This window comes from Barbus barbus (assembly GCF_936440315.1).
Source record: "Barbus barbus genome assembly, chromosome: 20".
Taxonomy (NCBI): Eukaryota; Metazoa; Chordata; class Actinopteri; order Cypriniformes; family Cyprinidae; genus Barbus; species Barbus barbus.
In genome coordinates this window covers 14,812,879-14,836,900 of record NC_136748.1, presented here as the reverse complement: position 1 = coordinate 14,836,900, position 24,022 = coordinate 14,812,879, and the positions used below count along the sequence as shown (strand labels likewise).

The window sequence follows — 24,022 nt, the reverse complement described above, 5'->3', positions numbered from 1 at the left end:
CTTGGAAACCTATCTATCTGACAGACTTTATTGCTTTCAAAACATTAAAATCATTAAGCTTTACAACTACTTTAAATTTCTAACTATTTCAGACTGAAAGCCGTCAAACTTTTTCAAACATTCTGGTCAGGCTTTCTCAAGCCAATTTAAAGTTTGTATTGAACTTTTTTTTTCTATCTAGTTACACTCTGGCATTTATGGCATAATGATTTTATGTCTATATTTGCTTAGATTATTTAACTAGTTATAAAATGTTATGTCTCCTATTTTGCTTTTTTTATTTTTACTGATCTCAAATGCAATTTATTACATTACATCACACCACACGTGGCATCTAAATTTGTCTGATATTTAACTCTCTTAAGGGTGTTATGATGTGTAAAAACGCCCTCTCGCGGTAAGCAAACCTGTCTAGACCAGAATTACAGGAAAGTGACACTGAAAACTGCCAAAGTGGGCTACTGTAAATCGCAAAAAACATTAACTATTTAAATTTAATTGAGTCTTTACTGTGTATTGGCGCATAATTCAAATCTCACAAACATCCCACAGTCAGCTGTTATATGAGGCAAGGCCCAGCTTAGTTTTGTTTGTGGGACAAGGCTGCACTCTGAACAACTTGATCTCGTTACTACTTTAGGGTTTCGGTTGAAGTTAACTTACCATTGCCACTCTCAGGCACACCTTCTCCTTCTCTTATCTAAGAGGGCGTGTCCCAAACGAGTCTAGTAAGCGAGGAATCACCTGAGCTCATTACACCAGCAGCACACAGGTGTAAAAATGGGCAAAGCAGTTGGACGCTGGGACTTTGAATGGGTCTATAATGAGCAACCGCACACATGGAGAAGAAAGGAAATATTAGGTAAGTTTACATTAAATGACAGAAAAACACATGGACGCCAGTAGAATTTGTTAAAATACTGTAGACGTGATATGATCTCGGTTAAGCGACTGACTTGAATTTAATTTAAATATCCATTTAACCATTTGGGAGCGTGTTAGATTTTGTTATCTGGTTGTTTATCTTGTGTTGGTACAGCTATATAAGCTCAACTGTGTGCTTTATGCACAGTGCCGTCGCAGCATAACTCGGATCACTGATTATACAGGAACTCGGACAATTAACACGACTTTTAATCCTAGTGGATATCTTCCCGAACTAATTTAAAATGGAAAAAAGTTAATTCAGTATAAATTCTTAATACATAGGCTACTTCTCCGGAAGAATGCGCGCGTGCCGGTGAGCGTGCGTGCGTGCGCAAGTGCTTATGTGTGTGAAGAGGGAGCGTAAGGAATGTTTTCTTTTCTTTCTTCTTTTTTCCTTTTTTTATGTTTTTCGTTTACAAACTCTATCGTCGTGTGTTTCATATGCATACAATACATACTAATTACCCCATGTTTACTTGTAATTGAGATCAAGGGTACTTTGCCATATGTTCAGTCTAATATATTTAGACTAAAGACAGGTGTAGTAGACAGGTGAAACATAGATGTGTTTTTACCTGCCTCACATCTATCAGACAATGGCTTCAGGGGATGATAATTTGTGTAAACTGATTCTATGCATTATTTGCACAATAGCAGTGGGTCTTGCATGGTAACAACATTCTAGTCTTATAGGCTAACTGTAAAGATATCAAGTAACAAGCTCAGTTCCCCATAAAACACATTTTATGAGCAACTTGGAGATTTCACCACAAATATCACAGCATAGAAGGCCAGAGTGTTTTTTTTTTCTTCTTCTGTGTACAGAAGTAAGGAATTTAAAAAGCTGTCATTCTTTTGACATCGCATTGAACTGTAAAAACTCCCCCTTTAGAGTAATTCTCCATCAATAGACCCTGAAAAACGCCTTTTGGTACTGATATGATATTGTGAAGTTGTAGTTTTACACCTCAAGTTCAAATATTAAATATTAATAACGTATTGTAGTCTTCAGATTATTCCGGAAAGGATGAGGACGCCGATACTATTAATAAACTCATATATATATATATATATATATATATATATATATATATATTGCTAATAATAGATTATATACAATATTATAATTTAAGCAACAAAACTGATATGAAATATCATTCAAATATATTCATTTTATAATAATGCTGAAAACCTGGTGTTAGTGATTGTTGCCATTGCAATCCAATTTTTTCCCAATTATTTTTTTCATAATAGACTATTATAGGATTTTTTTTTCTTTTATAATCAAAGCATCACCTTGGGTTGGACTAGCATCTGACCTGATTTGTGGCTATTTTATTTACACACTTTATAGCATTTGGTTACTCATTACACAAGTGAACTTGCCCAATGTTCAGAGACATTGCATGCATGCTGCGTTATTTTGGGCTTAAATATGATTTACGGAAGCTGAAACACAACCACCTTGTTCAGAATAAACCTGTTTGTGTGTTTACGTGACATTAAGCCATGACAGGTGTGATCTTGTTCAGAGTAGAGGAAACGCAAGGGGCAGGAAAAGGTGTATCCAAGAATCTCCACATGTGTACAAGAACATCACTGCACATGAAGCCCTATAGTGTTGCTGGGAGCCGCAGCTGTATTTGTTTTGTGAGGGCTATTTTATTTGACCAATATGTAAAATCTAAAAGCCAAAAAATACACATAAAATACCATTTTAGAGTGGCCTTTTGGCCAGCCTAAGGCACACCTGTGCAATAATCATGCTGTCTAATCAGCATCTTGATATGCCACACCTGTGAGGTGGATGGATTATCTCGGCAAAGGAGAAGTGCTCACTAACACAGATTTAGACCGCTTTGTGAACAATATTTGAGCGAAATAGGCCTTTTGTGTACATAGAAAAAGTCTTAGATCTTTGAGTTCAGCTCATGAAAAATGGGGGCAAAAACAAGTGTTGCGTTTATAATTTTGTTCAGTGTATTTCATTCAAAGCTGTATGTTATGGCCATTTGGTCAACTTAAATATTTCAAATGATAAAATTCTGATGTTTTAATAAATATTTATGTGTGCATGATGCATATAAATGTTTGTGTACTGGTTGCGAAAGGTTTGGAATTGTATTTATTTTTTTAATTTTTTTCCTTACTTTGTTAATTGATCAAATACAGAAAAAACTGTTACATTGTGAAATATTACAATTTAAAATTTTATATATATATATATATATATATATATATATATATCTCGCGTGTTCTCTCTCTTCAGCAAAGTATCCTGAAATAAAGTCTTTGATGGGTCATGACCCCCAGCTGAAGTGGGTCGTGTCAGGGATGGTACTCACCCAGCTCCTGGCGTGTTACATGGTCCACGAGCTCACTTGGAAGTGGGTGTTGTTTTGGGCATATGCGTTCGGTGGCTGCATCAACCACTCTTTGACCCTAGCCATCCATGACATTTCACACAATGTGGCCTTTGGCACCAAAAGGGCACGCTGGAACCGCTGGTTCGCCATGTTCGCCAATCTCCCAATTGGCTTGCCTTATTCAGCATCCTTCAAGAAGTACCACATCGACCACCATCGTTATCTCGGAGGAGATGGATTGGACGTGGATATTCCTACCGACCTTGAGGGCTGGTTCTTCTGCACCCCAGCCAGAAAGGTGTTCTGGCTCTTTCTCCAGCCTTTGTTCTATGCGCTCCGTCCATTGTTGGTGAACCCCAAGCCCGTGACCAGATTGGAAATGCTCAATGCAGTCGTACAGTTTGTGGTAGACATTATGATCTACTATTTTTGGGGTCTCAAGCCCATAGTCTACCTCATCGCTGGCTCTATACTGTGTATGGGCCTGCATCCCATCTCTGGACACTTCATCGCTGAACACTACATGTTTATGAAAGGCCATGAGTCCTACTCTTATTACGGCCCTCTCAACTTAATAACCTTCAATGTGGGATACCATATGGAGCACCATGACTTCCCCAGCATTCCTGGCAGCAAATTACCTGAGGTACAAGTTTGGCAGTATTCCTTTGTTTTGAGAAATTCATGGTATTAAAATTCTGGCTGATGCGAGAAGATGATCAATGTTTTAAAGATGAAGGTTAGATGACAGCAATGGTAATCTAAATGTAAACTAGAGGTAATGAGCATGTAAAATTACATATCAAATACTGACCAATACAATAAAATAATACACTGCGAATAACGGCTAATAATCAATATATTGTAAATTCCTATTGGAGTTTCTTTTCTTCTAATAAAAAGTAGACTTAAATTTGGCAAACTCAGACATCACTGAAGTCTGTCATTTTGTTCTTAAGATGAATTCAAAGACGTTCATAATTAAAATCCTGAAGTAGGTTTTTACTATATATATATATATATATATATATATATATATATATATATATATATATATATATATATATATATATATATATATATATATATATATATATATATATATATAATTTTTGTATTTTATTTTTTTCTTAAACTTCTTAACTACGTGATTTTAGTGAATCCAGCCCCAGATTTTTAATACTTCTCAGGAAGTTTCCTTATCAGGCTAGAGCTCAAGTGGAAATGTCATGGTAATGTAATGGCCTCTTGATTTTGACACCATTACTGATTAAGAGAAAGAATGTGACATTTCGTGCCGTGGAACTAACTAGAAAGACTAATATTTGCTAAACTCTTTTTCATGCTGCTTCAGTGTTCATAAGACAATTTAAATGTATTTGTAGTTCATAGGCGTTACCCCATCAGTGTGAAAGAACCCCAAGGCATGTCTGTAAGCTGATTACTTATGCAGTGCATAATATCTGTTAATATTTAAAACAAAGTACAACTACTGACAGGAAACTGACCATCGCCACACCCACACACTTTAGCTGCATTATAAGTATAAAAACAGAAAACTCATTAACATTTGATTATTTACGGACCTTTCCCTTTTTGCAGGTCAAGAGGATTGCAGCAGAGTACTATGACTCGCTCCCTCAACACACTTCCTGGATGCAAGTGCTCTGGGACTTTGTATTTGATGACACCATCGGCCCCTATGCCAGAATCAAGAGACAATACAAACTTGGCAAAAACGAATGAATTGGGTGTTAAGACTACTGATCTAACCAAACATACTACAAGGTATTCACATAAATCTGTGAGGCACTAGAAAGCTGTTAGTAAAAAGGAAACACGTGAACCTGCATACCCTTTTCATTCTGCCACAGCATTTCATCATATAGATCCATCTGTACAATGTTTGAACAATAACTGTACGTTCCCTGCACCTGGGACCGTGTTACATGATTTGTGATTTATTGTTTGGGTGTATCAGCTAATTGTCTCAATCTTTCCATACACTCATTCCAAACTAAAACATCCGATGTTGTTCTTATGGTATCCATGTTCATTATCAATGCAGTTATTTGTGTTTATTACCATCACTACTTTCTCAACTAAATCCAACTACTGAGATGCCAGTTAAGATATACCTGATGAAAGAAGTGCTGAGATGAAATGTTTAAGTGCCTAAAATGCCTTTTCATCAGAGGCCGTTTTGAAAACTGAATATTTTTAATTGTTTTGTGTGCTATTGTGTAACTTGAAGTCTTTAGATATTTTGACATGTTCTGTTGTTTGCACTGTGACGGTTTAACTCTGAACTCGCTGTTGTGGAATATATTTGTTCAGCACAATGTATTTCAATAAACTTCCTAATCTTACATGATGAATCTGAATAATGGCAGAGAGTTTTTGTAAAGGGTCGTTTGTAATGTTCAATGAATATGAGACTTTTTTTTTTTTTTAAGGAAGCATGAGAAGACTGTTTAAAAGGGGGAAAAGCTTTTGAAATTCTTTTAATTCCATCAATCTCACACTCATCATGTTTAATTTAATTGTAATTTCTGTGAAATATCAACATCAACTTTTAAAATCAGGATCAACCTAATTAAACCAGGATACATTGTACGTTCAAACAATTCACTCAATACTTTAAGCCACTTTCAATAATTCATCTCACGTTGTGTGTATATATACGTATATATTTCCATGTCCATCTCTTGAGCTCATTAAAAGAGCATCTATATTTAACCTCATACCTCCAAATCAATGTAAAACAAAGTTCTACTGAACTTCTGCATTGGCCAAAAAAACAAAACAAAGAAAAATCTCAAACTGTTACAACTATAGTAGTTTGCTGACAGTTTAGCACAAATGTGTGCAGTTTGTACTTATTAAAACCAAAGAATAAGAGCAGTAATATAAAATATAAAAGGCTGACAATAACTGTCATGCAACTTTGTATCTCTCTCATTTAATATAATACAATTTTTAACAATAATAATAACAATGACCAATGAAACAATATAAACTTAGAAAACAATATCTTCATTAATTTCCAACTTGTTGACTTTAAGACTTGAAAGAGCGAGAGCAGCAAGCTGCACAGTGGACTGTCTCAACGTTCATACTGGAGGAAATAGAAAATTCAGTGTGAAGGTCTATATTTCCATCTGCTCGTTCATTCACTCATTCATACACGCAGTCATTCATTCACTCCAATTCCTTCCGTTCCTCAGCTTTCCCTTGTCCTTCTCAATAATGCCTTGTATCTGCACAACATTTCTGCAACTGAATTATCCACACTGTTGTAGACATGCTGCGAGAACATTTTCACGTGCGCTTTCATGTACTTTCCCGAACCTTCAGTCGTTATCAGTCGTCGTCGTTGACCTTTCTAAAGACTATGTGGAGCCAATTCTCAGCAGTTCCCTTCTAATGGCTAAAACAAAAAAGAGAAAAATGTAAATATTCTCAAGAACTGAAAAGATACATATAATTTTTTTCCGTTTTCTCCTAAAACTTACCATCAATGATTTCTTCTTTAACTTTCTGCAATTCCCGCACAACCTCCTCCAAGATCTCCTTTTGAACAGATTACATCATCGTCAGCAGGCCAGTCTGTCCTCATTTTTTGCACAATACGCAGCACAGTAATAAGCCATTATGAAAGCTATTCTGAACTAACCTGTTTCATTCTGTCAAAGTCAAATGACTCAGCATCACTGGTGCTTCCGATTGGTTTTGCCCTGTGCAATGTTCATCATAAATATTTAAACACAATTTTAATGATCAAAAATGTACCTGCAAGTCATGTTTGCTGTTAAAAAACATGTAGATACATTAAATATTAATGTTGCTTTCTGATGCAATCTCAGTTTTTATAACCGGTTCATTTTCAGATTCCAAAGAGGTCATTTTACACAAACATTCAATGAAAGTTTACACAAAACATAAAAACAAAATTTTCTAGTTGTCAGAAAGTGAGCAGAACCAGCTTTGTTTGCATTTAGGTCATTGAAGACTCATGTTGCCCAGGGCTTTACTACCTTAACATGACCATTTGTTTTGGCAACCGAGCAACGGACATTTACTCACATATGCAAACTCAAAGCTTGATAAAATCATTCATTGCGCTGTTGCAATCCATCAAGGAACAGCTCAACAAATGTACATTTTAATGAAACCAAATGTTTTAAAATAAGTAGTCAAGAGACAAAAAACTCACTAAACAGACTGCACAGTAAACCTGTTAAAAACATACCTCGACACAGCTGAAGACTTATCTGCAGAGTTGGCTCGTTCCCATGGCTTCTTCACAGGATCTGAGAAGAATATTTACTCTTTTTTTTTTTTTTTTTGCTCACCAAACCTAAATCCATCTCATAATTTACCATATACTATCCAACAAAAATTATATATTTTTACTAAAAGGTTTTTAGTTTTCTGAATATCCCCCAAAAATGTATCATGGTTTCCAAAAGAATATATAGCCAAAAGTATATCAAAAGTAATAATAATACAAAATATTTCTTGAGCATCAAATTAGCATATTAGAATGTTTTCTAAAGGATCATATGACAATGAATACAATTCAATTATAATTATTTTAAATTGTAATATTATTTCTAGTGCTGTCAAAAGATTAATAGCATCCAAATACATTTTTATTTACATATTAATATTTTGTTAATGTATTAATATTTTATTAATATTAATATTTTGTATCTTGTTTTTGTATTTTGTTTACATTTCTATATAATATAAATGATATGAATATAAATATATACATGTAAATATGTGTAAATTTATATATATACATACATATATATATATACACAGTACACACACATTATATTATGTAAACAAAAACTTTTATTTTGGATGTTATTAATTGCGATGAATCTTTTGACAGCCCTACTTACTTCACAATATTAGTGTTTACTGTATACTTGTTCCAAAAATTTAGCATTGGTAAGCAATGAACTTTTTTAGAAATATTAAAAACTTTTTTAGAAATATTAAAAAGTGTCAAGAGACAAAAAACTCACTAAGCAGACTGCACAGTAAACCTGTTAAAAACATACCTTGACACAGCTGAAGACTTATCTGCAGAGATCCTTAGATTTTTTTATTGTAGTGTATATATAGTATACATTGCTACATTAGAAAATACATTGCTAATTTAAAAAAAAGAAAAACCTGAATTTTGTCCACGAGAAGATGAAGGGGATCCATTAGACTCCTCCTGCAAGAAAGAGATATCAGACTGATGTGATATGATATACAATTAATAGAATTGAAGAGAAATATACAATCTTTGTGTGTTGGACAAATAGTGTACAAAAGTCATACGTTTTGACTGTCTTCTGGTTTCTCTGAGGCCTTCCTCCTACAGAATTATCATATTTAACAATCAAAGTTTATATAACCACAAGTCATGGATCATTAGTTATGAAAAAAATGACAGAAAATGGATGTGTTCTGACCTCCGTGCTAAAAGGGCATGCATCTCCTGCATGAGACCCTCTCCACCACCTCCACTGCCTCCACTGGAGCGATTGGCATCATTCTTGCTACTGCTTTCCTCTGGCTAGAAAAGATAAAACATGGAATAATCAGGCAGCAAGATACTATTATTGAACTTATTGCTTTTGACAAAGATAAATGCCACCCACCCGCTGCACTTTTCGGAGCTTGGCACCAGCTAGAGCTGCAGCTAGACCTGGTGGAGCAGGACCTCCACCAGCCGGCAGTGGAGGCGGGGTAGGAGGGGGTCCTGTGGCAGGTGGTGGCGGCCCGGGTGGGGGAGGCCCAGGAGGGGGCGGAGGGGCCGGCGGACCCGCCATGGATGCTGAGGTAGGGGGGTGAACAGGAGGGGTGGATGAGAGCATGGAGGGATGACCCGGTGGAACAGGAGGACCTGCTGCAAGAAAGGAAAGAATCACTGTTGTATTCTAGACTTAATTACAAATCCAATGAAATATACTACAATGGGGAGCATTTTTACTGAAGCTTGCTTCTTGCTTTTTTTAATAAAAAATAAAAAAGGTAATTGACTCTTTCTCTTACAATTCTGATATTTTTTCTCACAATTGCGAATTCACAATTCGGCCTTTTTTTTTCAGAATTGCGTGATATAACCTTGCAGAAGTTATAGTCAAAATTGTGAGTTTATATTCTGATATCTTGCAATTCTGACTTTATAACTTGCAGTTCTGAGGAAAAAGTCACAATTGTGAGAAAAAAAAGTTTTTTCTATAATCTGTGGCGGAAACAAGCTTTCAAGCTTTTCAAGCTCAAGGAAACAAGCTTTTTTTGTGTGTGTTGACTTAAAGTTGAAATTGCTCACCACTAGCTAAATTGTAGAAAGCAGAATTACAAACAGCCTACAAATAGGCTCAGCAGTAAGAATTTGTTTCTGCTGGCTCAGTGGGGCTACTACTTTCAAATGTATTATTCACATTAGTACTTCCAAACGAATGACAAATGTTTATTTTTAGTAATTTTTTACTAAAAAATTAGTGAATGTGGTGAATGGATAATGTATTATAGTTGTGTGTTCCACGTTTATTGTTGAGTGTTCATGAGATGGATTGCCTGAGGGAAGAAACCAGGGAAGAAACACATTTCATCAATGTGTTTTTTTTTTTAATATACACTACCATTCAAAAGTGAGGGCTCAGTAACACTTTTATGCAGCAAGGACGCATTAAATTGAGAAGTCACAGTAAAGACATTTTTAATGCTACAAAAAAAATAAATGCTTTAATTTTTCTATTGATCATAGAATCCTGAAAAAAAAAATATTATGGTTTCCACAAAAATGTTATGCAGCACAACTGTTTTTGATTAAATAAATGCAGCCTTTAGGGAGCAGAAGAGACTGAAATGACTTCTTGATAAAAATCTTACCAACCCCAAACATGTGCACAGTATTATAGATTTTTTCTACATGAAAAGAATTTCATAAATTCACGAACACACTTTTGGTTTGTAGTTTTCAACACATTCTTGATGCCTCCGGGGGGTTTTTGCAAATTTGACAAAACCACTTCCATGTCAGCCAGCTAAGATAATATTATCTTACAGACAAATCAGCAGAGTTTGCATAATAATACATCACAGAAAACCAAGCGTTTAAACTTGCAAAGTAGATGTACGAGATCAATGAACGTTCAATGGCGCAACAAAAAGGACAAGTGACACTGGTCTCTCAAGTGGCCCAAAACTCTCTCACACTTGTCCTGGGTCAGCAGGCCATCCTTAGTGTTAAGCCCTGCTTACATTTGCATCTACATAATTATGTGAGACAGAGCAAAGCACTTTAAATTCGAAAATATGATCTGCAAAGAGCAAAAGCAAAAATGGAACATAGGGGGGTTAGTTTAAGGTACCTTTGAGCAAACACACAAGAACATCACTGTGATATTTGAATGTTTACTTTATAATCTTAAATAATCTTTCCACTACTCAGAACTAAGAAGGTGAGGCAGCTGTCGTTTGTTCAAATGAGCTGCTGGGATTTTGTCGTATAACACAGACAAAAGTCAACAGTCTCATTGACAATCCTGGCAGGCCAGCATTTGCATATGGTTTCAGTACAAAGACTGTACTGTTCTCTTTAGACAGCTTTTGAGATCAACGTCATCAGCCCAGTTCTACTGGACAGGTGCGTGAAGTCTTTTGGTGGTGGGCAATAAACTACAGAGTGGGCAGCTGATGGGGGTCTGAAATACTTACTGCTGGACGCTGTGGTGTTCTGATAAACAGGTGAGGGAGACGTCTTGGCCGTTACCCCCTCGCAGTGACTGATGGGTGTGGTGATGAATTGGGGTGTGGTCTGGTATAGTTGCTGCTGGTGGAGGGCGGGGCCTTGGATGGGTTGGCCAATGAGAAGGGGCAGGGGGCAAGATGATTCTTGTATGGGATAATGTGGGTGCAACGGAACTCCAGAGGAGACTTGCATAGGAGGGTTTTGGTAAGGGCAGTACTCCTCTGCCGGGCCACTGGACAACTGTTGGTGGTGTGTTACAGGCTCCAAGTGGGACATGTTAGCGGGAGCTTTAGGGCCACAGTTTGGGCCGTTGTTTAGGGGTTGCAAGGGGAAGGCGACAGGCAGGGCAGGTTGTTTGACTGGCACTGCCATTATGACGGGTGGCGATGCTGTAGGTAATGGTGCGAACATGTGGGTGGAGGACCATGTGGCATGTTTGGGGTCCTGGTGGGCCGTTGGAGGGGAAAGAGGGATTTGCTTGATGTTGCGAGGTGGAGGGGTGACACCTGGCTGCACGGGGGAGAAAGCAGAAGCCAGAGAGGTGGAAAGCTGGGAAAGCTGCTGTGCCTTTTTTTGAGGGGAGTCCACAGTGCGGTAGCCACTCTCTCGTTCCTGGGAGGAAGAGGAGGTGTAGGAGGAGGGCTGCGTGGGGTTAAGGTGAGCATAGGAAGGGGGAAGAGTGTTAGCCCGATACTGTCTGAGGTCATGCAGAGTGGTTTCGGACTGAGAGGCGGATGCTGATACTTTAAACTGAAGGGTGGAGACTGAGAAAGAGAAAAAGACAACACAAATGACAAACGAAAAGAGAGAAACGTGACAGTGATGAAAATCAAGAATCAACGTGTACAAAGAAACTTTAAAAAGATGAAATGTGAGCAAAATAGCATGTTATATGCCTTGCAAACAGATGAATCTCACAAAAACATCTAGATCAGAGAAAGAAAAAAAAATGGAGAAATGGAGAAATTACAGATTTTATGACCAAAATTTGGTTTCATTGTAACACTATTTTAATGACAATTAAACAACGCCCTCTTAAATTCTCATTACAATTATGCATCTGGATGTTTTACTTTTGAGATATTTTAAAATAATTCTACTTATTCTCAATGGGGATTCACATTACTGTGATACAAAACTTACTAAAAGTGATAAAAGTAACATAATAAAAGTATTCTGAAATCATTTTTTTAAATGTAAATTAACAGAATTATTATATGCATTTATAAATAAAGAAATATACAAAATCTAATAAATACAATTTATTTTGTTGTCAGGTATCTATATTACTTGACAATTTAAATAATACAAATTTTAATTATTATTACAATTTTTGTTCATATTATTATGTTGGATTACAGTATCTGTATAACAGTAATGACAATAGAAACCACAAATAAATAATGCACAAAGAAAAAATCTTAATAGTCCTTAAAACATGCTTATTTTTAATAAATAATAATTTTTTTTAATAAAAAATATATATATTTTTTCTTTTAGTTTGGGGATGAAATGAGATTTCAACATGGTCTTGACATGTTTAATGAGATTCACCAAAACAGAACTCAGAAATGCTGTTTATGGCATTATGAAAGGCGACTGTCTTCTCTGAACTGATGCTGAAGCAGGAGCGGAAACATAAAGAAAGAGAGTGTGTGTGTGTGTGTGTGAATGAGAGAGGAAGGGCAGCATGTGCTGTTTGGACCAAGGACCTGTTCTGCGGCCAGGGAATTTGATATTCCTTAGTGTTAACACTTCTCCAAGCAGACAATGCAGGGTTACTCTGTGGGTGGTTTAATGAGTGTGTGTGTTTGTGTATCTTTTAATTGCACAGCGAGCAGTATTCCACAGAGGTGTGGGGTCTTTAGTCTACCTGCAGAGCCCGATGTTCGTCGTTCCCTTTCCATCTGTATCTGATGCTGGTCCATCATTTGCCTAGAAACAAATGTTAACTCACTTAAAAATGATGTTGGGCAAAGTGAAATCTAAACACTCTCAATCCACCGTATGAATAGACACAAAGACAAGCTCACTGGAGAGTAAACAATCGTGTGCTCACACATTGTTCTGATCATCTTCGTGGCGTGGGTTTAAAAAAATGCTAGAGTGCAGCTTTTCATCTGTCCACTAGAGGACAGAACACAATCTAAACTTGTATTATGACAGGAGATAAGAAGCGTTGCCAATCTTCATAACAACAAATATGTGAAGTGATTAAAAAAAAAAAAAACCCGGTAGGGAGTTCAAAATCGATGATTCGATTAGTAATTTCTGCAACAGTCATACATTGAACACTACACATTCTGACCTGTAATGTTTAAAATTAAGTGAGTAATTTCAGTGTCTCTAGCAGTACCAAAGAAAATGTAGTTTTTAAACTGGTTTCCCAAACACCATCTGTTGTTGGTTGGACAAGCAGATCATGCCACTGGTTGAGTCACTGTTGCTGTGGAATGCTTAAACAGGACTATTTCGAAGGTACAACAGAGAAAAAGTGTTTACACCTTTCAGGGGAATAAAAAACAAACAAAAAAAAAAACACATTACACACTTCACTTTAAAAAGAGAGCATATGCTGTAATTCAGGCCAGTGTCCAATGTTTAAAAGCTTGATTAACATTTGACAGATGTCTCAGAAAGAGAAAGTGTCATTAGAGACGGTCCGCACCTCCTCTGAGCATCGGCATCATCTGTCACCGGTCCATTCTGACGATGTGCTCCTGGACCTGAAGAAAAAGAACATAATTGCACCTCATAATTTAAATATTTTATTTAATTGTCCCTCAGGAACTGTAAAATGTGTGTCGGACTTCGTTAATATATTCTGGCACCTTATGGTAGACTTGAGTAGTACAGCAGTTCTCAACTGGTTTTGTTTCAGGACCCAGATTTTACATTGGGCAGCTGGTTTATGTCAAGTGACATGTCTTATACTCTTCACTATATAGTGTATTATATAGAAAACAAAACACATGACATTATTCAGTACAAATGGGTCATGCTTTCTTTTACCTCACATAATTTCGCTTGCGAGTTTCACAAATCAGGCCATGTCACAAAAACCCATTCATCTGCCTAATCTGACTACTAATTGACAGATGAATGAGTTGGACTGGACATATGACCTATGAAAACAACAACAAAAGATACAGGAAGCATTTTCTTCTCCCAAACTAAGATATCTAAGTGCCAAATTATCAACAGTGCAATAAATCCAGCAAGAGACCAAACATATTTTGCCAAGTCACAATCACCCTTGTACCCAAAACCTCATTACTGTAGACTTAGCACAGTCATTCATAAACCACCATAATCGTTCTGTGTTATAGGGTGTGAAGGAGCTCTGCTAATAATGGTAAACACGGCTCTCAGGTTACTGAGATGATGACTATTTACGTCATATGACATTCAGGGACTCAGTATGGGGCACGAAAGCTCAAGAGAGGAAGGAAGACCCCTCTGTTCAGAGAAAGACCCTTAGTTTGGGCATATCTAATGTGGCTGATAATCTTTGGTTGCTAGGAGCCATCAAACATAATTGAGTTTAGAACGTCAAAATCTATCTACTGTGAAATTTAAGGTGGAAAAATAATGAGCTGTTCACACAGAATGGTGGAGTATGCAAAGGCTTTAATGTCTTCTAAAGGCCTGTTCACACAAAGGACAATGACTACAACTAAAGGTTTAGGAGTTGTAATAATCGTTCTAATTCTTTGGGAAGTCCACATAACAAATATAACAAGACAAAGGAGCCATACTGTTTCAGAGTAACTTTCAACTTTCAGAATGATTTCTTTTCCAGCTGATGAATGATACAAATATTGACAGCGAATCACAATAAACCTTTAAAGAGCTTGAGCATTTAAATCTGCATTTAAAATGGCAACACACTTATAATAAACAAAATATTAACATGCACTGGTGTGGGTGATAATCATAATATTCATTTTATAATTATTATCTTTAGTCATCATTCTTTGTGTGAATAGACCTTAAAGCCACTTTTTGAAATTGTATCTACTCCGTGACTTCTTCAGCCATAATAATGTTATGTATTAACAGCATCTTCTTAATTATGCAGATTGAATCCACAATGATATCGCAACATTGTTTTAATGTCTTTCTGTACAGATCTTAAAATCTCAATGTTGATGTCTACGTTTTAGAACCATTTAGCATTAAACATGCTATCTCAACTTTACTGCAACACTGAAACAACAACTGGCATTATTTCGACCACATTTCAACGTTGAAGATCGATCATCTGCTAACTGAGACAAAACAAACAATAATAAGCAGTAAAAAGCTCCAGTGGATGTCCTGAAATAACACAAAACACACTGATCATAGTGGCAGATAATGTTTTTATACTAGACCTAATGAGACTTGAAAGAAGCAAGACATTTAAACAGGAAACCTCAGGCAGCATCGCAGAAACAGCACAAACTCCTTCACAGTGCAAATCATTTTTATTATATAATAAATACTAAATAAAGTTCTGCTTTATTAATAAGTCAGGGAGTAACATACATGGTTTCTTTGAACAGTTATTGCAGATTGAGAGAATAAGCATGATAAAAGACCTTTGCGTTAGCAGTTGTCAGCAAGCTCAGTCTGGATCTAAACAAGCTGAAGATGAAGTAGATGACTGCTTCTACATTTAATGATTAAATGATCCGTGTCCTCAAGGTGATTATGGGAGCTGAAGTCTCACTGAATTTAATGCCAGTATGCAGGATCACATCCTAAAATACTGTTAATGACTTCCAAAAAAATCAAGCAAAAACATCACTCAATTCATCACAATATCCACATTTTAATGAGAGTCCAAAAATATTCCCGTTATAACTCACAGCATAATAAAATTAGGCCTACTTACAAAAATAAATAACTATATTACAGCATGTGCTCACGCTGTTTCAACATCTAAGTGGGAAAACAGATTGGCACAAAAAATGTAAATAATTGCAGCAGGACTGAATATCAAGTCCCTCAAGCAACAGGAATGGGAATATGTTCATACGTCATGTGAAAGCAGCATTTCACACAATCGCAAACATGCAATTCACCTGAGGTCCTGTCTGCAGCACATGGTCCCAAATCATCTGTCCTTATTAGAACAGACACCATACAACTACTAAAACTCTTGAGATATCAAAAAAAAGTTGATATGATATGTTCATATGATCTGGCTATAAAAAGTCAGGGAAAAAGGGGAAAATTTTCCAACGGAAATTCAACAGAACTCACCATCATTTACGAAATGACCATAAACCATTAATCCAAACCCTGCTGAGCATTCTGGGTAATGCATAAATGCTATTTGCTCCACTAGAGAAGCGAGACAATGCGGTAAGTATCTTTCCACTATGAGTTTTAGACCAAGACTTGCATGAAATCTCTTCTTTTGGAGAATTTACTAAGCAAATATAATTCTGTGTGCTCTGGATTCAACCATAATGCTAGATATCAATTAAGCTGTGCAATTTGTAACCAGACAGCATAAAAAGCAATGATATTATTCCTGATCACATATCCATTTCTACTGCAGGTCGTGGAGGTGTAATACTCTGTGTGATTTATTTCCTAAACTTGATTAAATCCCTTGCAATAGCAACATGCTGATAAATGGCTGCAGTTGGAGTGTATTAAAATGGTTGGTGCGACTGATGCTGAATAAAGTTAATGGATTCCTAGTTTTAAGTGCCTATCAAGAGTCAAATCTGGAGCTCTGGATGTTATTTTGATTTATGGTTAAATACCTAAAAAGCCTTGGAGGGGAAACGCTAACCAAATATTAAGATTAATTTGCGATAAAATCTTTGGATGAGCTTTTGAAGTAATGCGTAGTCAATATTTACAGTGTTTTATGACGCACATACCATATCATTTGATGGTTGCGTGCAGCAGCGGAGTCCCTTTGTACCAAATACGCATACCCTGGTGATCATTGAGCTGTAATGATGATGTCTACTGAGATAATAAGAAGTGGAAACACAGATACAATCTGATTGGACGATGGGAGCCAATGGTCATTTGTTTGAAAAACCCTGCCATTTTCCTTTATAACACACCACTTGTATAATATAAATATGTAGTGTATTTTACAGTTAGAAAATTTTAACTTAAAAAACATCAATTTAATACCAAATTTAAGCATTAGATCAAGTATGCTGTATGATAGTATGATTGTCATTTCTTGTTTTTTTTGCATTAGGCCTAAGCACTAACCCTTGAATCTCTTGAACTGAACAAAATTTATTTGATTTTGATGTGGTTTTAATAAATGTTTTTCTTTAATTTAGGAAAGGTTGAGTTTTTTTTTGACAATGTTTTAGCAATAGCTTGACAATATATTAAATGAAGCAACATTTATGCCAGCTGTCAAAAATATTAATTAATTAATATATCTTAGTAGTAACAACAACAATGACAATTATATTAACAATAATAATTCTTATTATTTTATACTATTAATACTATTGTTGTTTTTATTTATTATGATTTTTTCATTTAGTTTTTTATACTTTATTATGTCTTTTAATTCAATTATTTCAATACATTATATAAATAAACATTTATTTTATAAAGACAATATTTTCTCCAATAATTGTTCACTTTTTCTTCTTTTCTTTTCTTTTAATCTGTTTTCTTTTTGCGATAATAATACCCTTAAACCAACACAAAAGGAAACACATATGTGAAAACAATAACCAACAGGTACATAATTAGATGCTTTTACATGTTCAATTCATGGTATTTATTTCACTTTGATGTGGCTGAATGTTGTTGTTTTTTTTCAAACTTGAACTTTTGGTTTGTGCGCGTTTGCAGTAGCGTGGTAAATTCAATGAGACTTAACTGAATTTTTTATATACACATTTTTTTGGCATTTTATTTAAATCATGATTAAAAATAAAATGACCAGTCCTACCATTATTATGTTATGTTTCACTAAAAATCTAAATCCATACAGCCATATCAGTGAAGCACTATTGATAACTGTTCAGAAATAGTCACGACAAACACGCTAGAGTAGACCTCCCAAACCCGCTCACGCCTCATCACGAGCTTCTAACAGGCACCATGCCAAAAACCACTGAGCAGCTTCCTCAACCACATCCTCATCAAAGACACCACAATGGCCCATCCGAGGCATTGTGTCACATTATTAAAACATGCGACTGAATCCCCCAGCCCTTAACACTACTTACTGCTGAGTTTTATTACTGTGGAGCTGATCCGGCGGATTGGCCCCGGGGAAAACTCTGGTCCAAGCATGGGCCCTCTCAGGTGCCTTTAGTGATATTTATAATGGTGCAGTTTGAGCTCCACTACCAGGTGGGAACTGGTAATAACATTCAGGACTCCATACAGGTGAATTCAGGCAGGTGAACAGCAGCTTCTCTCTTCTCTGCATGCTGAGGTGCGAGCAGCACTTTTAACAACCTTTCTAATCTGCCCGCCCCAAAAAGCAAGAAACATGTAACACCCGTGGCCTGAGACTGTTTGGCTCCATGGATATTTTAACCAGGGCTGAGCACCAATGGCAGAAGACCCCCCCACGTACGTCTTATAAGTAGCAGCAGCCTGAAACCAGAGAGGCCAGTGTGCTGTTCTTAAATAAGAGTTACACTACACTTAACGGTCCCACGTATAAGACCCAAACAACAATATTTTCAGTGTGCATTTAGAGAACATTCCTGACGACTAATTGGAATTCCTTACATGTTTTTGCAGTAGCACTTTTACAGTGAATTACAGCTAAATGATTGTATATTTGTAACAATACTGTAAGGACCGTAATGTAGTAGCGTCTGCATTACCCTCATCTCTTTTAAATGTACACATTTGTATATATTTAAGAGAAAAACATTGCATACCATTGCTTATAAAATTATATTTTGCATGATGTGAGATGCAACATCAGTGTTTAATTTTTCTGCATTTTGACTATTTTTCAGCATAGTGATAATTAAAGATAAAATTTATCAGTAGAAAAAAAACAATAATAATAAATTAAGAAGGAAACTATGAATATTGTTTAAAGAATTCGTAAAACCTTTTTGTTCATGTTTTTGAAAGATATCTCTTATGCTCACCAAGGCTGCATTTATTTGATTAAAAAACAACAAAAAACTGTAAAATAGCAATTTGTGAAATATTATTACAATTTGAATATATTTTAAAATGTAAATACTTCTATGATGGCAATTACTCCAGTCTTCAGTGTCCCATGATCCTTCAGAAATCATTCTATGTTGATTTGTGCTAAAAAAATATTGCCTATTATTATTAATGTAGAAAACAGTTGCGCTGCTTAATATTCTTGTGAAAAGCTTAATTTTTTTCTGGATTCTTTGATGAAGAGTTCAAAAGAAGAGCATTTATTTGATAGATAAATGCATTTAGTGTCCCGTTTCGATCAATTCACAGGGTAATAAATTTGAAGTATAACTTCTCAAATCAAACTTCATTTTTAAAAATGCTAATAAATTACAGAAATAATCCAAGTAACACCTAACCAAACACCACATAGGAGTGTGGCACAGATGTAAAAACAAAAACAATTATGTTGTTATTAGAAATACCTGCATCCTGAGAGCTCAGGACATTGAGCGCAAACAGCATGGCAGTGGAGAAGGTGGTGGCCTCCTCTTTGCTGGCAAAGTTCAGCCCGTAAACTTGCCGCGCATCACGCCATTGGTGGAAAGTTGGCGTGGCCTGGTTATATTTCAGACCTTTCACAATGGAGTAGTTTATAACGACCTGGAAGAGTAATGAAATGTGGTTATGTATCTGCATCTGTGACATTTTTCCCTGTAATCAAACTATTTCAAATTATCAAGGGGAAAACTTCTCACGTCAGTTATGGTATTTTTGAAAACCACAAAACAGAAACATTTCAGATTTGAAATAGAACTGAATGTTTATTGGATGGGACTGTGAAACTTAAGCACACACCGTGTACAGTAAGACACACAGCGTCTTCTCTCAGTTTTGTTGTACCATGTTGGCGTCTCACCTGCTGGTCCTGCAGTTTGACTCCCACCACACGGAAGCTGTTGTTGACAGTGTTGTGGTAGATGTTGATACGGCTGAAGCCCTGCTGGCCCGGTTTGACTGGCACCCATTTTTTGCTGGTGTCATCATAGATCATCACAGAGGCTCGGGCTTGACATATACTCTGTTCACTATGAGGAAGAAACAGGAACACTAGTTAATAATAATAATACATTTTATTTAGAGGCGCCTTTCAGAGCACTCAAGGAAACCGTACAGTGTCCGTACAGTTAAGCTTCACAGTGTTCAACAACAAAAACCACAACGATAAATTACGAGATGGGACAATGAAAAACAGATGTCAGACTCTTAGCAACAACAATAATGCTGCAACTTGATTCTGCAACAATCTCTGTGTGTGTGTGTAATTGAGAGTAATATTTAGCTGTGCATATTCAGTGAAGGATATTCTACAACGGTCGATGACATTAGTTACAATTTCTGTCAGTTAGTTACAAATTACAAAATTAAAGATTGTGTAGAAATTCGATAAAAAAGTGTTTATTCCAAGAAGACTAAAACTAAACCCTCCAAAAATGCCCTTTGCCTTTACTGTGGTATTATGGCACAGTAATTGCCCCACTGAATTTGTTTGAAGACACTCAGCAAGGGGCGGGTTTGTTATCTGTACTAATTATATAGTGTAATAGGCAGCTAACAAGTGAGGCAGGAATGTAACCGTGTTGACTGCTTGATATGAGGCCATGGTTTAATTAAAGACATGAGGTTCTCCGCTTCTTTAAATAGAAATCTTCTGTTGCCAGGGAGAACAATTAACATAAAGAGAGAGCAGAAATTGTGTACTGTATGATCAGCATTAATATACCTTGCTAGCTTTTGTTCCTTAGTGCTTCTAATAATATTGTTTAATACAATATATAATTGTTTAGTAATATAATATAATGTAAAAGTGTGTTGTATTGTTTTTAGTAAATTTTTTATTGTTTATTTGTGTAATATATTACATCTTTTATTCATCTTAATTCAGCATTTACTAATACATTATTAAAATCATATCAACATTATTAATATCAAAGTTGTATCTTAACATTATTATATGCAATGTGAAGTTACATTAATATATTTATTAACTAACTTAAAGGTTATTAAATGATGTAAATGATTGTTTATTGTTAGTTAATGCATTAACTAATGTTAACAAATGAGTAATGCTATTTTTTAAGTTTTTTTGTATTTGTAAGTTTTTATTAATATTTTATTGATTAATTAATGGGCAGTTGTGGCCTAATGGTTAGAGGTTGACTTGTAACCCAAAGGTCGCGGGTTCGAGTCTCAGGTCCAGCAGGGATTGTAGGTGGGGGAGTGAATAAGCAGTGCTCTCTCCACCTCACCTCAATACCACGACTGAGGGCACTGCGGCATAAATGGCTGCCCACTGTGTGTGTGTGTTCAGTTTAAATATTGTGCTTTAGTAAGTGAGTCAGATTATTACAGACTCAGTGAGATAATTCAGTGAAGGATCCATCAGACTGATGGACTTCAAACTTCTTTGAGTCTTTTTTGCATTTTTCACACTGGACTGAAGCATTGTGATCAGTACAACTCAACTTATATTCAAGCCTTTCACAAAATCCAAACATCACAAGAATCTGCAGATGAAGTAAAACACTGGAGAACTGAATGGTTCACACAAAGAAGATTGGGTTTCCTGTTGGTGTGCTAACTTAAGATGGGCAGATTTCCACTCTGACTCCTATATACCCTAAAACATACTGAACCACCACACCCAACTCCCACAGAAACACCCAAATCCAGCCGCACACACTCTTTACACCCGCCTGTATAACTGAAAGAGCAGCCAGCTCTTACTAACACTAAAACCAGCTCATAAGATGCAGCCATTTGAAACAATAGACCGGAGGATGAAAGTAAGATAAATCAGACTCACCGGTTCTGTGACATTATGCCAAAACAGAAAATTCATACTCTGAACTCAGAGAAATGCGATACATGGACCACATAAAAAAAAAGTGGTTTAGAGGGGGCTGGACTACCGAAGAGAGAGCTCATCATAAAGCAACAAACATTTATGAGAAGTGAGAAGAAGTGAGTTAAAAAAAATTTAAAGGATGCGCACAAACTCAGCTCAATTAAATATGCTTTTATCTGCACATGGTTGATGTTTGTATATTTTTACTCAGTCATGGATAAATGACAAAAAGTACTTTTAGAATATATATATATATATAAATTATACTCCATTTAAACAGCATTTTGTATAATTCATGCACCATTAATGAGCTTGTATTAATTGCATGAATAATATAAAAAATACAAATTAAAAAATGTATTTGTCATTATGCAGGACAATTTAAAATAACCTAGCACAGACAAAAAGGTAATTAAAAGTTGTGAAAAACAATATAAATGACCTATATATATAATTTCTCCTAAATAGTTTTATTTGAATTTTTATCTATTAATATAATTTGTATTGTATCATAATTTATTAATGATTCAAAAATACTGCATCAGTAATGGTTGAAACAGCATATTTGCACATTTAATGCTTTTCGCAACAACATTTTCTGTCATTCACAACTCTCAGTTCTTCATTCTCTGGTCTTTCATGATTGCCTTACGACAGAGCCTATTTCTGGCACCCATCTGGGGTTAAAGGGCAGCACGGCAGCTTCTTCCCTGTCCTCCCGGTTTCATTTCTCCCCCCTAGAGCTAGTCTGAAATAAAGTACAGTCTCTCCTCCACCGATGATGCTTAGTCATCATAAATTACATCCTGACGGCTCTTTGCTTCCATAAACATCCAATATATTTAGACACTGGGCTATCTCAGTTTACTTCTTCTAATAACACATCACGCAAAGCCTCTCTCTCTATTACTATTTATGTATAAAAAACATGGAAAAACTTGCCAGTGCTGTATCGAATGGAATAATAATATTCATAATCAAATAGAATCAGAATGCCAAGACTTTCCAACAAAACCTGCACTTCTAAAGGGTCAGAGGCCAACACGTCTTGTAATAGCTAGCTATAAATATCAGAGTCAGGGACATTTAAAACTTAGAAAGCTTTATAGTCTGTCCCAGAACTAAAAAGACAAGCGCTTTGATGTCCAAAATGTGAACGTTTCTTAAGTACTCTGATGACGGCCTTTTAGTTTAGTTAGGCACAATTTACATATTTATTCATTAGGGCTTCATGAATTAATGAAAAGCTAATCATTATTATACCTGCATATCGTGATCATTAACCAACATTAGAGTACCATAAGGATGTGAACATGATTTTTGTTAAATTATTGATATATTTACAATATTTAAAAACTAAGGGGCACTTTAAGTAAATATATTAGGTCAAAGAGGTTTGAAAGTTTGGGAATCCATTGCACTACCATTATGTGCAACATAAATGTTCATTTCAAGCTTTTAAGAGCCTGCCATGAAAATATATCTATAGTCTATAATATATCTATATGCTATTTGTAAATGGCTGTTAATGGAGAAAGATGGTGTGGCTATATCATCTACCAGCGAACCTTGATTCTTTGGTAAATGAAGTGAAAAGTATGTAAGTTAAAAAAAAAAATTCGTCTTAAACTTTAAAGCAGTCTAAATTTAGAGCAAAGCAATTTTTCTATGAGAAATGTGATGCATTAAGATGTCTAGTGCTGCTTTGGTTCACACTTCATTACACACAACAAAACCTAGCAAAGGACATATATTTGATCACTGTTTGAATAGTTTTGCCTAAAACATCACATTTTGCACTTTGAGTATATGTGCTACAGTGCCCGACAGGCAAATGGCTGAAAGGAGGTCACGCTGGGAGTCTGAATGCTACACACATCTAATGCTTTTACTTCATAAAGTACCACAATGGGACAGGGATCTCTTGAGCCTCCCAGCTATGACCCCATT

The 24,022-nt window shown here is 35.8% G+C and overlaps 2 protein-coding genes across 7 annotated transcripts in view; one reads left to right on the top strand and one right to left on the bottom strand.

Moving 5' to 3' along the window:
- The first annotated feature begins 561 nt into the window (after window positions 1-561).
- Window positions 562-5,914, top strand: LOC306886187 (sphingolipid delta(4)-desaturase/C4-monooxygenase DES2-like). Its single transcript, XM_079443118.1, has 3 exons — window positions 562-862; window positions 3,197-3,939; window positions 4,896-5,914. The coding sequence occupies exons 1-3, from the start codon at window positions 781-783 to the stop codon at window positions 5,037-5,039; spliced, it is 969 nt and encodes a 322-aa protein (XP_079299244.1). The 5' UTR covers window positions 562-780; the 3' UTR covers window positions 5,040-5,914.
- evla (Enah/Vasp-like a) overlaps window positions 5,747-24,022 on the bottom strand; it is a 33,217-nt gene continuing 14,941 nt past the window's right edge. For 2 of the 6 annotated variants that reach the window (XM_079443113.1, XM_079443112.1), the window contains exons 2-14: window positions 20,084-20,252; window positions 19,650-19,827; window positions 13,727-13,784; window positions 12,932-12,993; window positions 11,025-11,822; window positions 8,960-9,207; window positions 8,771-8,874; window positions 8,637-8,673; window positions 8,484-8,529; window positions 7,546-7,606; window positions 6,970-7,030; window positions 6,809-6,866; window positions 5,747-6,723 (exon numbers count right to left, since the gene is read on the bottom strand). In XM_079443113.1, coding sequence (XP_079299239.1) covers window positions 6,686-6,723; window positions 6,809-6,866; window positions 6,970-7,030; window positions 7,546-7,606; window positions 8,484-8,529; window positions 8,637-8,673; window positions 8,771-8,874; window positions 8,960-9,207; window positions 11,025-11,822; window positions 12,932-12,993; window positions 13,727-13,784; window positions 19,650-19,827; window positions 20,084-20,252 — 1,918 coding nt within the window. In that variant the 3' untranslated portion in view covers window positions 5,747-6,685. The remainder of the gene's footprint in view (window positions 6,724-6,808; window positions 6,867-6,969; window positions 7,031-7,545; window positions 7,607-8,483; window positions 8,530-8,636; window positions 8,674-8,770; window positions 8,875-8,959; window positions 9,208-11,024; window positions 11,823-12,931; window positions 12,994-13,726; window positions 13,785-19,649; window positions 19,828-20,083; window positions 20,253-24,022) is intronic. The other 4 variants (XM_079443115.1, XM_079443114.1, XM_079443117.1 and 1 more) reach the window with 2 other exon arrangements.